The 12,187-nt window shown below is 55.5% G+C and overlaps 1 protein-coding gene across 1 annotated transcript in view; it reads right to left on the bottom strand.

Annotated features, from left to right (window-relative positions):
* The window catches only part of LOC144609719 (vigilin-like), an 84,959-nt gene that overhangs the window by 46,507 nt on the left and 26,265 nt on the right, over window positions 1-12,187 (bottom strand). The window contains 3 exon segments of the mRNA XM_078428216.1: window positions 2,576-2,791; window positions 4,309-4,515; window positions 10,193-10,408. Of these exon segments, the coding sequence (XP_078284342.1) occupies window positions 2,576-2,791; window positions 4,309-4,515; window positions 10,193-10,408 (639 nt within the window).

A 12,187-nucleotide genomic window follows, 5' to 3' on the forward strand; every position in this document is an offset into this window, starting at 1 on the left:
TTCCTTCTCTCCCGAGATGCTGCCTGACCCGCTGAGTTACTCCAGCATTTTGTGAATAAATACCTTCGATCTAGAGTACTGTGTTCAGTTCTGGGCACCATGTTACAGGGAAGATGTTATCAATGTGTAAAGGGCGCTGAGAAGATTTACGAGGATGTTGCCAGGACTCGAGGGGCCTGAGCTACAGGGAGAGGTTGAGCAGGCTGGGTCTCTATTCCTTGGAGCGCAGGAGGATGAGGGGCGATCTTATAGAGGTGTACAAAATCATGAGAGGAATAGATCGGGTAGACGCACAGGGTCTCTTGCCCAGAGTAGGGGAATCGAGGACCAGAGGACATAGGTTTAAGGTGAAGGGGGGAAAGATTTAATGGGAACCTGAGGGGTAACTTTTTCACACAGAGGGTGGTGGGTGTGTGGAACAAGCTGCCGGAGGAGGTAGTTGAAGCAGGTTTAGGAGACAATTGGGCAGGTACATGGATGGGACAGGTTTAGAGGGATATGAGCCAAACGCGGGCAGGTGGGACTAGTGTAGCTAGGACATGTTGGCCGGTGTGGGCAAGGGTCTGTTTCCACGCTGTGTCACCCGATAACCCACACAGGCGCGGGGAGAAGGTGCAAATTCCGCGCAGACAGCGCCCGTGGTCAGGATGGAACCCGGGTCTCTGGCGCCGTGAGGCAACGACTCCACTAGGTATTCAGGCAGCTTACAAGGAGAAGCTCACTCCAGGTTTGAGCCTCTGAGCCGTGCCCTTGCGATTGAGCTTTGCCCGCGTTCCGGGACTAGGCCGATGAGGCGTCGTTTGTTAAAAGCACGGCACGGTGGCGCAGCGGGTAGAGCTGCCGCCTCACAGCGCCGGAGACCCGGGTTCCATCCCGACCACGGGCGCCGTCTGTACGTTCTCCCCGTGACCTGCGTGGGTTTTCTCCGAGACCTTCGGTTTCCTCCCGTGCTCCATAGACGCGCAGGTTTGTAGGTTTATCAGCCTGAAGAAGGGTCTCGACCCGAAACGCCACCCGTTCCTTCTCTCCAGAGATGCTGCCTGACCCGCTGAGTTGCCCCAGCGTTTAGTGTCTGTCTTCAACTGTGTAGGTTAATTGGCTCGGTATAAATGTCAATTGTCCCTAGTGGGTGTAGGATAGTGTTAGTGTGCGGGGATCGCTGGTCGGCGCGGACCCGGTGGGCCGAAGGGCCTGTTTCCGCGCTGTGTCTCTGAACCAAACTAAGCTGGAGGAAATGCGTAGGAAGGAACTGCAGATGCTGGTTTAAACCGAAGATAAACACAAGGAACTGGAGCAACTCAGCGGGTCAGGCAGCATCTCTGGAAAAAATGAATAGGTGACGTTTCAGGTCGAGGCTCTTCTTCAGGCAAACTAAACAGAGATCAGACTGGAGAAAACCACTCAATGCAAAGAGCACTCAATAAATTCTTTTGCACTTTATAAATGACAAGTTCACAAGTTATAGGGGTAGAATCATGCCATTCGGCCCATCGAGCCCACCCCGCCATTCAATCACGGCTGATCTATCTCTCTCCCTCCCAACCCCATTCTCCTGCCTTCTCCCCGCAACCCCTGACATCCGTTCTAATCAAGGATCTGTCTATCTCTGCCTTGAAAATATCCACTGACTTGTGGCCTCCACAGCCGTCTGTGGCAAAGAATCCCACAGATTCACCGCCCTCTGACTGAAGAAGTTCCTCCTCGTCTCCTTCCTAAAAGGAACGTCCTTTAATTCTGAGGCTGTGACCCTCTGGTCCTGGAGAAGGGAAAGACATTGTGGCCTTCCATCACAGTGAGGAGAGAGAGGACTGGAGGAGACTCACTGTGATGGATGTTTCTTTGATGGATGTTTCTTTTTTGTGTGTTTTTGGGGTTGGGTGGTTTGAGTGCCTGTTTGATGCTTGTATTGTTGGACTGTGTTTTTGGGGGTTTTGGGGTTGGGTGATTTGAATGCCTATTTAATGCTTCTATTGTTGGACTGTGTTTTGGGGGGTTTTTGGGGTCGGGTAATTTGGGTGCCTGTTTAGTGCTTTTATTGTTGGACTGTGGGTGATTGAATTAACATTTTGTTCAAGATGGCCGCGCCGTTGTGTTTGGCTGCCCGCCACTGTATGTTTCTTTTTTTTCCTAGTCAGATGTGCAGCACTTTGGTCAACGTGGGTTGTTTTTAAATGTGCTATACAAATAAATTGACTTGACTTGACTTGACTTGGACTCTCCCACTAGACTCTCCACATCCACTTTCTTTGAGGATGTAACTAGGAAAATGGACAGGATGAGAGCCGGTGGATGTGGTGTACCTCGACTTTCAGAAAGGCTTCGACAAGGTCCCACATAGGAGATTGGTGGGCAAAATTAGGGCACATGGTATCGGGGGTCGGGTACTGACATGGATAGAAAATTGGTTGACGGACAGAAAGCAAAGAGTGGGGATAAATGGGTCCCATTCAGCATGGCAGGCAGTGACTAGTGGGGTACCGCAAGGCTCGGTGCTGGCTGGAATATTTTCTATTGTCACGTGCGTGATATTTATGGTTGCCTTCCCTAATTCAGCCCCGGCGGTCGGTTGCCTCACCTTCTCCTCGTAGATCTTTCGGATGCGCATCCCCGCCTGGGCCACGGGCTCCTTCTCGCCGGTGATGAAGATCTCGTCCTTGTTGATGCTGGGGGGAGGGATGTTGACCCGGGCGCCGGTCTCCTGCATGATCTCCTGCACCAGCCTGTTGTAGGCCCCGGCGATGAAGGGGTGGAAGACTTTCTCCAGGGTGATTCTCTCCACGGCCCGCTTGTCCTGAGGAGGGGGGGGGGGGGGGGGGGGGGGGAGAGCAAGGGTTAAGGGCGACAGAGTCCCGCCCCACCCCCCACCCCCCACCTCCCTGACGATCCTCATCCAACTCGGCAAGGCGGAAAACGGGAAGATTTACGAGGAGCGGGAAGGAACAGCGGATCGAAGATAGACGCACAGGGTTACCGATTGTGGACGATCAGCCATGATGAATGGCGGTGCTGGCTCGAAGGCCCGAATGGACAACAGACAATAGGTGCAGGAGGAGGCCATTCGGCCCTTCGAGCCAGCACTGCCATTCAATGTGATCATGGCTGATCATTCTCAATCAGTACCCCGTTCCTGCCCTCTCCCCGTACCCCCTGACTCCGCTATCCTTAAGAGCTCTATCTAGCTCTCTCTTGAATGCACTCAGAGAATTGGCCTCCACTGCCTTCTGAGGCAGAGAATTCCACAGATTCACAACTCTCTGACTGAAAAGGTTTTTCCTCATCTCCGTTCTAAATGGCCGACCCCTTATTCTTAAACAGTGTGTGGCCCCTGGTTCTGGACTCCCCCCAACATTGGGAACATGTTTCCTGATTGTGGGTGATCAGCCATGATCACAGTGAATGGCGATGCTGGCTCGAAGGGCCGAATGGCCTCCTCCTGCACCTATGTTCTGTGTTTCTATGCAACATGCCGGAGCGACTCAGCGGGTCGGGCAGCATCTCTGGAGAGAAGGAACGGGTGATGTTTCTGGGGTCGAGACCATTCTCCAAACTGCGAGGATTTACGAGGATGTTGCCCGGCTGGAGGGCATAAGGGATAGGAGCAGAATTAGGCCATTCGGCCCATCAAGTCCACAATCACGGCCGACCTATCTCTCCCTCCCGACCCCATTCTCCTGCCTTCTCCCCACAACCCCTGACACCCGCACTGATCAAGAGTCTGTCTTGTCTATGGAACGAGCTGCCGGAGGAGGTGGTTGAGGCAGGGACTATCCCAACGTTGAAGAAACAGGTTGTGGGATGGACGGGACATGTTTGGAGGGATTATGGGGCCAAACGGGGGCAGGTGGGACTAGTGTGGCTGGGACATGATGGGCACGTTTTTTTTTTTAAAGAGATACAGCGCGGAAACAGGCCCTTCGGCCCACCGGGTCCGTGCCGCCCAGCGATCCCCGCACACTAACACTATCCTACACCCACTAGGGACAATTTTTACATTTGCCCGGCCAATTAACCTACAAACCCGCACGTCTTTGGAGTGCGGGAGGAAACCGAAGATCTCGGGGGAAAACCCACGCAGGTCACGGGGAGAACGTACAAACTCCGCCCGTAGTCAGGATGGAACCCGGGTCTCCGGCGCTGCATTCGCTGTGAGGCGGCAACTCTACCGCTGCGCCACCGTGCCGCGGTAAGTTGGGCCGAAGGGCCTGCTTCCAGGCTGTGTGACCATCCGACTCTACCTGCACGGTTGTGGAGGTGACCGACGTCACTCTGCGACCCCGCGATGGGGGGGGAGGGGAATAGGCGTGGTACCTGTTCCGCGGAGATGAGCAGGATCTCGTGCCGCGACTTCTCGATGCCCTCCTTCGTCCCCGTGATCTTGATGTGGTTGCTGGGGTCGTCCGGCCGAGGGATGTTGATCTTGGTCGCCGTCTTCAGTTCGAGCTCCTGAAGCTTTTCGCCGTTCTTGCCAATGACAAACCGGTGGTGCTCCTTCGGTATGGTGACGGTCGCCGAAGCCTAAAGGGAGTTCCAGGAGAGCGGTGAGGCCGGGCGCAGGGGACTGGTGACCGCACACTTTGGTTTAGAGATGCAGGGCGGAAACAGGCCATTCGGCCCACCGGGTCCGCACCGACCGCCCGTCCACACACGAGTTTAGTTGTAGAGTTACAGCGCGGAAACAGGCCCAGTCTTTCAACATATGACAGTCCCGCCATTCCGGGAATTTACCTAGTAAACCTACGCTGCACGCCCTAGTTTAGTTGTAGAGTCACAGCGCGGAAACAGGCCCCTCGGCCAACCGGGTCTGCGCCGATCGCCCGTTCACACACTAGTTTAGAGACAATAGACAATAGGTGCAGAAGGAGGCCATTTGGCCCTTCGAGCCAGTACGCACCGCCATTCAATGTGATCATGGCTGATCATTCTCAATCAGTACCCCGTTCCTGCCTTCTCCCCATACCCCCTGACTCCGCTATCCGTAAGAGCTCTATCTAGCTCTTTCTTGAATGCATTCAGAGAATTGGCCTCCGCTGCCCTCTGAGGCAGAGAATTCCACAGATTCACAACTCTCTGACTGAAAAAGTTCTTCCTCATCTCCGTTCTAAATCGCCGACCCCTTATTCTTAAACTGTGTGTGGCCCGTGGTTCTGGACTCCCCCAACATTGGGAACATGTTTCCTGCCTCTAACGTGTCCAAACCCTTAATAATCTTACACATTTCGATAAGATCCCCTCTCATCCTTCTAAATTCCAGTGTATACAAGCCTAGTCGCTCCAGTCTTTCAACATACGACAGTCCCGCCATTCCGGGGATTAACCTGGTGAACCTACGCTGCACGCCCTCAATAGCAAGAATATCCTTCCTCAAATTTGGAGACCAAAACTGCACACAGTACTCCAGGTGCGGTCTCACTAGGGCCCTGTACAACTGCACACAGTACTCCAGGTGCGGTCTCACTAGGGCCCTGTACAACTGCACACAGTACTCCAGGTGCGGTCTCACTAGGGCCCTGTACAACTGCACACAGTACTCCAGGTGCGGTCTCACTAGGGCCGCCATTCCGGGAATTAACCTAGTAAAGCTACGCTGCAGGCCCTAGTTTAGTTGTAGAGATACAGCGTGGAAACAGGCCCTTCGGCCCACTGGGTCCGCGCCGACCGGCGATCCCCGCACACTAACACTATCCTAATTATTACATTTACCGAGCCGATTAACCTACAAATGTTGCCAGAATGCTGCCTGGATTTGAGAGTTTCATCTGCAGGGAGAGGTTGGATAGACTTCAGTCACAGCCTAGTTCATTGTCACGTGTACCGAGGTACAGTGAAAAGCTTTTGTTGCGCGCTAACCAGTCAGCGGTCAGACGGCACACGATTACAATCGAGCCGTCCACAGTGTACAGATTCATGATAAGGGAATAACGTTCAGTGCAAGGTAAAGCCAGCAAAGTCCGATCAAGGATAGTCCGAGGGTCTCCAATGAGGTAGATAGTAGTCCAGCACTGCTCTCTGGTTGTGGTGGGACGGTTCAGTTGCCTGATAACAGCCGGGAAGAAACTGCCCCTGAATCTGGAGGTGTGCGTCTCCACACTTCTGTACCTCTTGCCCCGATGGGAGAGGGGGAGAAGAGGGGGTGGCCGGGGGTGAGACTGGTCCTTGATGGTGCTGCTGGCCTCGCCGAGGCAGCGCGAGGTGTAGACGGAGTCAATGGAAGGGAGGTCGGTTTGTGCGACGGTCTGGGCTGAGTCCCACCTCCCTCTTCCCCCCCTTGCCCGTCCCCTCCACCATCTCCCCTTCCCCTCTCCTCTCCTCCCCTCCCCTCCCCTCTCCTCCCCTCTCCTCTCCTCCCCTCTCCTCCCCTCCCCTCCCCTCTCCTCCCCTCTCCTCTCCTCCCCTCCCCTCCCCTCTCCTCTCCTCTCCTCTCCTCCTCTCCCCCTCTGCTCCTCCTCCCCCTCCTCCTCCTCCTCCCCCTCTTCTCCTCCCCTCCCCTCTTCCCCTCCCCCTCTTCTTCCTCTCCCCCTCTTCTCCTCCTCCTCCTCCTCCTCCTCCTCCTCCTCCTCCTCCTCCTCCTCCTCCTCCTCCTCCTCCTCCTCCTCCTCCTCCCCTCCCCCTCTTCTCCCCCTCTTCTCCCCCCCTTCTCCTCCTCCTCCTCTTCTCTTCCCCTCCCCCTCTTCTCCCCCCTTTCTCCTCCCTCTTCTTCCTCTCCCCCTCTTCTCCTCCCCCTCTTCTCTTCCTCCCCCTCTTCTCCTCCCCCTCCTCTTTTCCTCCTCTTCTCCTCCGCTTCTCCTCCGCTTCTCCTCCGCCTCTCCTCTCCTCTCCTCTCCTCTCCTCTCCTCTCCTCTCCTCTCCTCTCCTCTCCTCTCCTCTCCTCTCCTCTCCTCTCCTCTCCTCTCCTCTCCTCCCCTCTCCTCTCCTCTCCTCTCCTCTCCCCTCCCTCCTCCCCCTCCCCTTCTCCTCCTCCCCATGGATGAAGAATTCCTATTTACTTTCTAACAATACGTTAATCACCTTGTCACCTGAATTAGATCAGTAATGTCCTATATTCAAGAGAATCCAGGTCTAATCTACGCGGCCCATCTGTGGAATTTAACCATTTCAGTCCTAGTTTCATTCTAATCTAACCCGGGACAAACTCTGCACATGCCCGCTTATACACCGATCAGCCAAAACATTACGACCTGATGAGCCGAAACAAGATGGCCGCCCGCCTAATATGCTGCTGGTCCTCCGTGTGCAGCCCCATACGCAGCAGGGCGCGATGATGCGCTGTGTATTGTGACACATTCCTCCCGTCACCACCATTAACATTCTCCGTGACTTGTGCCACAGTCGACCTTCTGTCGGTTCGGACCAGACGGGATCGCCTTCGTTGCCCTCGCGCATCGATGAGCCTTGGGCGCCCAACACCCTGCCTGTCGCCGGTTTGTGGGTTTGTCCCTCCTCGGACCACTGTCGGTCGGTCGGTACTCACCACTGCTGACCGGGAGCACCCCACAAGCCTTGCCGTTTCACAGATACTCTGACCCAGTCGTCTGGCCATGACAATTTGGCCCTTGTCAAAGTCGCTCAGGTCTTTACTCCTGCCCATTTCTCCTGCACCCAACGCGTCAACTTCAAGAACCGACTGTTCACTTGCTGCCTAATACATCCCACCCCTTGACAGGTGCCATTGTAACACGATGACCAATGTTATTCACTTCGCCTGTCAGTGGTCATAATGTTTTGGCTGATGTTTAATCCAAGGATAATTAGGAGCCTGATTGCCAAGCAGTGGAGATTGAGGAGGTAATGAGGTTATTTTGCGAGATCGTACTTTCGTACGACGTAGGCCATTCAGCCTGTCAGGTCTATGCTACCCCTTAAACCCATCCCATTCGCCCATTTATTTCACTGTAACTTTTTCTCTCTCACATGCCCAACTCTTCCCGATTCTCATACCATTCACCCCCCATGCCCAGTTGCCCGTTATTAATTTAGTTCGGAGATACAGCGCGGAAACAGGCCCTTCGGCCCACCGAGTCCGTGCCGACCAGCGATCCCTGCACACTAACACTATCCCACACACACACACACTAGGGACAAATTTACAAATATACCACGCCAATTAACCTACAAACCTGTACGTCTTTGGAGTGTGGGAGGATTTCCAGACATCTCAGAGAAAACCCACGCAGGTCACGGGGAGAACGTACAAACTCCGTACAGACGGCGCCCGTAGTCGGGATCGAACCTGAGTCTCCGGCGCTGCATTCGCTGTAAGGCAGCAACTCTACCGCTGCGCCACCGTGTTACCCATTATTAATTTAGTTCGGAGATGCAGCGCGGAAACAGGCCCTTCGGCCCACCGGGTCCGCGCCGACCAGCGATCCCCGCACACTAACACTATCCTACACGCACTAGGGACAAATTTACAAGTATACCACCCCAATTAACCTACAAACCCGCACGTCTTTGGAGTGTGGAAGGAAACCGGAGATCTCGGAGAAAACCCACGCAGGTCACGGGGAGAACGTACAAACTCCACACAGACAGCGCCCGTAGTCGGGATGGAACCCGGCTCTCTGGCGCAGTGAGGTAGCAATTCTACTACCGCTGCTCCAGAAGGAAGGGAAGTGAGAGATATGTTCGGTGGTGTGGAGAGATGTAGAAGGAATGAACGGTTGCAGGGGAAAGTGCCTGGGGAGGGGTTGGTTTGGGTGGGGAAGGGACGAGTGGCCCAGGGAGTCGCGGAGGGAACGGTCTCTGCGGAAGGCGGGGAGGGGTGGAGATGGGAAGATGTGGCCAGTGGCGGGATCCCGTTGGAGGTGGGGAAAATGTCGGAGGATTGTTTGTTGCGTGCGACGGCTGATGGGGCGGAAGGTGAGGACGAGGGGGGGGAGTAAGGGCGTAGCCGCTGGGGGCAGAGGTGACGCGTTCAGTTTAGTTTAGAGATACAGCGCGGAAACAGGCCATTCGGCCCACAGAGCCTTTGGAGTGCGGGAGGGAACGGAAGATCTCGGAGGAAAGCCACGCAGGTCACGGGGAGAACGTACAAACTCCGTGCAGACTAACACCCCGCAGTCGGGATGGAACCCGGGTGGTCGGCGCTGCAAGCGTTGCAAGGCGGCTACTCTACCACTGCGCCGCCATGCCGTACGTGTGAGAGCCTCATCTGTGATGGAAGATGGGAGCCTGCATTCCCTAAAGAGTGAGGACATATCCTGGTACGGAAGTAGTGTTGCCAACTGTCCCGTATTAGCCGGGACATCCCGTATTTTGGGCTAAATTGCTTTGTCCCGTACGGGACCACCCTTGTCCCGTATTAGGCCCGGGGGGCGCTGTAGGCCCGGACACTGTAGGCCCGGACACTGTAGGCCCGGACACTGTAGGCCCGGACACTGTAGGCCCGGACACTGTAGGCCCGGACACTGTAGGCCCGGACACTGTAGGCCCTGACACTGTAGGCCCTGACACTGTAGGCCGGGACACTGTAGGCCCGGACACTGTAGGCCCGGACACTGTAGGCCCGGACACTGTAGGCCCGGACACTGTAGGCCCGGACACTGTAGGCCCGGACACTGTAGGCCCGGACACTGTAGGCCCGGACACTGTAGGCCCGGACACTGTAGGCCCGGACACTGTAGGCCCGGACACTGTAGGCCCGGACACTGTAGGCCCGGACACTGTAGGCCCGGACACTTTAGGACCGGACACTGTAGGCCCGGACTGTGTAGGTGCTTTACAGCGAATGCAGCGCCGGAGACTCAGGTTTGATCCTGACTACGGGTGCTGCACTGTACGGAGTTTGTACGTTCTCCCCGTGACCTGCGTGGGTTTTCTCCGAGATCTTCGGTTTCCTCCCACACTCCAAAGACGTACAGGTATGTAGGTTAATTGGCTGGGTAAATGTAAAAAATTGTCCCTAGTGGGTGTAGGATAGTGTTAGTGTGTGGGGGATGGCTGGGCGGCACGGACTTGGTGGGCCGAAAAGGCCTCTTTCCGGCTGTATATATATGATATGGTATGATAACTCTACCGCTGCGCCACCGTGCCGATTTAATGTATTCCCCCGAATCTGTTGTCTGCTACCCCTCCCCCTCAATGGTAGGTCTCTTTACCCCAATCCCAGTTGCAGATCCCAGTCAGTTGGCAACCCCCCCCCCCCCCTGTGTGGAAAGCCCGATTCTTGGGCGCAGACACACGTGTACGTACGCACCTGGGTCTGAAGCCGAGCCACGATCTCCTTCCTTGCTTTCATGACGGAGTCGAGTTTGCCGGTCACCATGATGGAGAGGCCCTGGTCTTTGGCCAGCGAGAGCTCGATGTGGGCGCCCGTCTTCTGCATGATGTCCAGGCAAACCTTTGCCTCCTCGCCTTCACCAAACTGGCTGTTGTCCTTGTACCTGCGCTCCTCGAGGGGCACGTGGAAGACCTGTGGCAGGGTGAGGGAAGCAAGGCCGCGTGACAGACCAGCAGGACCAGGCCCGACGGCCCGTTCTATTACCTGAGTGGTGGCCGATTCAGACTATTACCCGAATGGTGGCCGATTAGGAGAAGGGGAGATGCAACGAGACCTGGGTGTCGTGGTACACCAGTCATTGAAAGCAAGCGTGCAGGTGCAGCAGGCAGTGAAGAAAGCCAATGGTATGTTGGCATTCATAGCAAGGGGATTTGAGTATAGGAGCAGGGAGGTTCTGCTGCAGTTGTACAGGGCCTTGGTGAGACCACACCTGGAGTATTGCGTACAGTTTTGGTCTCCTAATCTGAGGAAAGACATTCTTGCCATAGAGGGAGTACAGAGAAGGTTCACCAGATTGATCCCTGGGATGGCAGGACATTCATATGAAGAAAGACTGGATAAACTGGGCTTGTACTCGCTGGAATTTAGAAGATTGAGGGGGGATCTTATAGAAACATATAAAATTCTTAAGGGGTTGGACAGGCTAGATGCAGGAAGATTGTTCCCGATGTTGGGGAAATCCAGAACAAGGGGTCACAGTTTAAGGATAAGGGGGAAGTCTTTTAGGACCGAGATGAGAACGTTTTTTTTTCACACAGAGAGTGGTGAGTCTGTGGAATTCTCTGCCACAGAAGGTAGTTGAGGCCAGTTAATTGGCTATATTTAGGAGGGAGTTAGATGTGGCCCTTGTGGCTAAAGGGATCAGGGTGTATGGAGAGAAGGCAGGTACGGGATACTGAGCTGGATGATCAGCCATGATCACATTGAATGGCGGTGCGTACAGGCTCGAAGGGCCGAATGGCCTACTCCTGCACCTATTTTCTATGTTTCTATGTTCTAATCTAATGCGGGGGAAAAGGCCGCCCCTACGACACGACGCTTCCGATCCCTGGAGGGGAAAATTGGGCTGCCCAAACACAACCAGGTGAAAGAATGGGTCGACTGGGCTTGTATTCACTGGAATTTTAGACGGAAGACTGAATGGGCTACTGATTGAGAAATGATCAGCCATGATCACATTGAATGGCGGTGCGTACAGGCTCAAAGGGCCGAATGGCCTCCTCCTGCACCTGTTGTCTATTGTCTATTGAGAGAGGGGATCTTATAGAAACACAAGACCAAGTGGACATGTTAGGCCCAAACCTCTCCTGCATTGGTGCAGCACCCTCTCCTCCCCACTTCCCTCTCCTCCCCCCTCCCCTCACCTTCCCCCTTCCCTCTCCTCCCCCCCTCCCCTTCCCTCCCCTCACCCCCCCTCCCTCCCCTCTCCCCACACTCCATCCCCCTCAACCCCCCCTTATCCTCCCCCTCTCCCTCCCCTCCCCTCTTCCCCGTCCCTCCCCCCCTCTTCCCCTCCCCTCCCCTCTCCCCCTCCCCCTTCCCTCTCCTCCCCCTCCCCTCTTCCCCTCCCCCCTCCTCCCCCTTCCCTTCCCTCTCCCCCCTCCCCTCTCTCCACCCCCTCCCCTCTTCCCCCCCTCCCCACTCACTCCCCTCCCCCCCTCCATCTTCCTCCTCCCCCCCTCCCCTCCCCTCCCAGCGTGGGTTTTCTCCGGGTGCTCCGGTTTCCTCCCACACTCCAAAGACGTGCGGGTTTGTAGGTTAATTGGGTTGGTGTGTGTGTAAATTGTCCCTAGTGTGTGTGTGGGATAGCGTTAGTGTGCGGGGATCGCTGGTCGGCGCAGACCCGGTGGCCGAAGGGCCTGTTTCCACGCTGTATCTCTGTAATCCTACCGTAGCTGGCACTGCCAGGGG

Source organism: Rhinoraja longicauda, chromosome 34, assembly GCF_053455715.1.
Source record: "Rhinoraja longicauda isolate Sanriku21f chromosome 34, sRhiLon1.1, whole genome shotgun sequence".
NCBI lineage: Eukaryota > Metazoa > Chordata > Chondrichthyes > Rajiformes > Arhynchobatidae > Rhinoraja > Rhinoraja longicauda.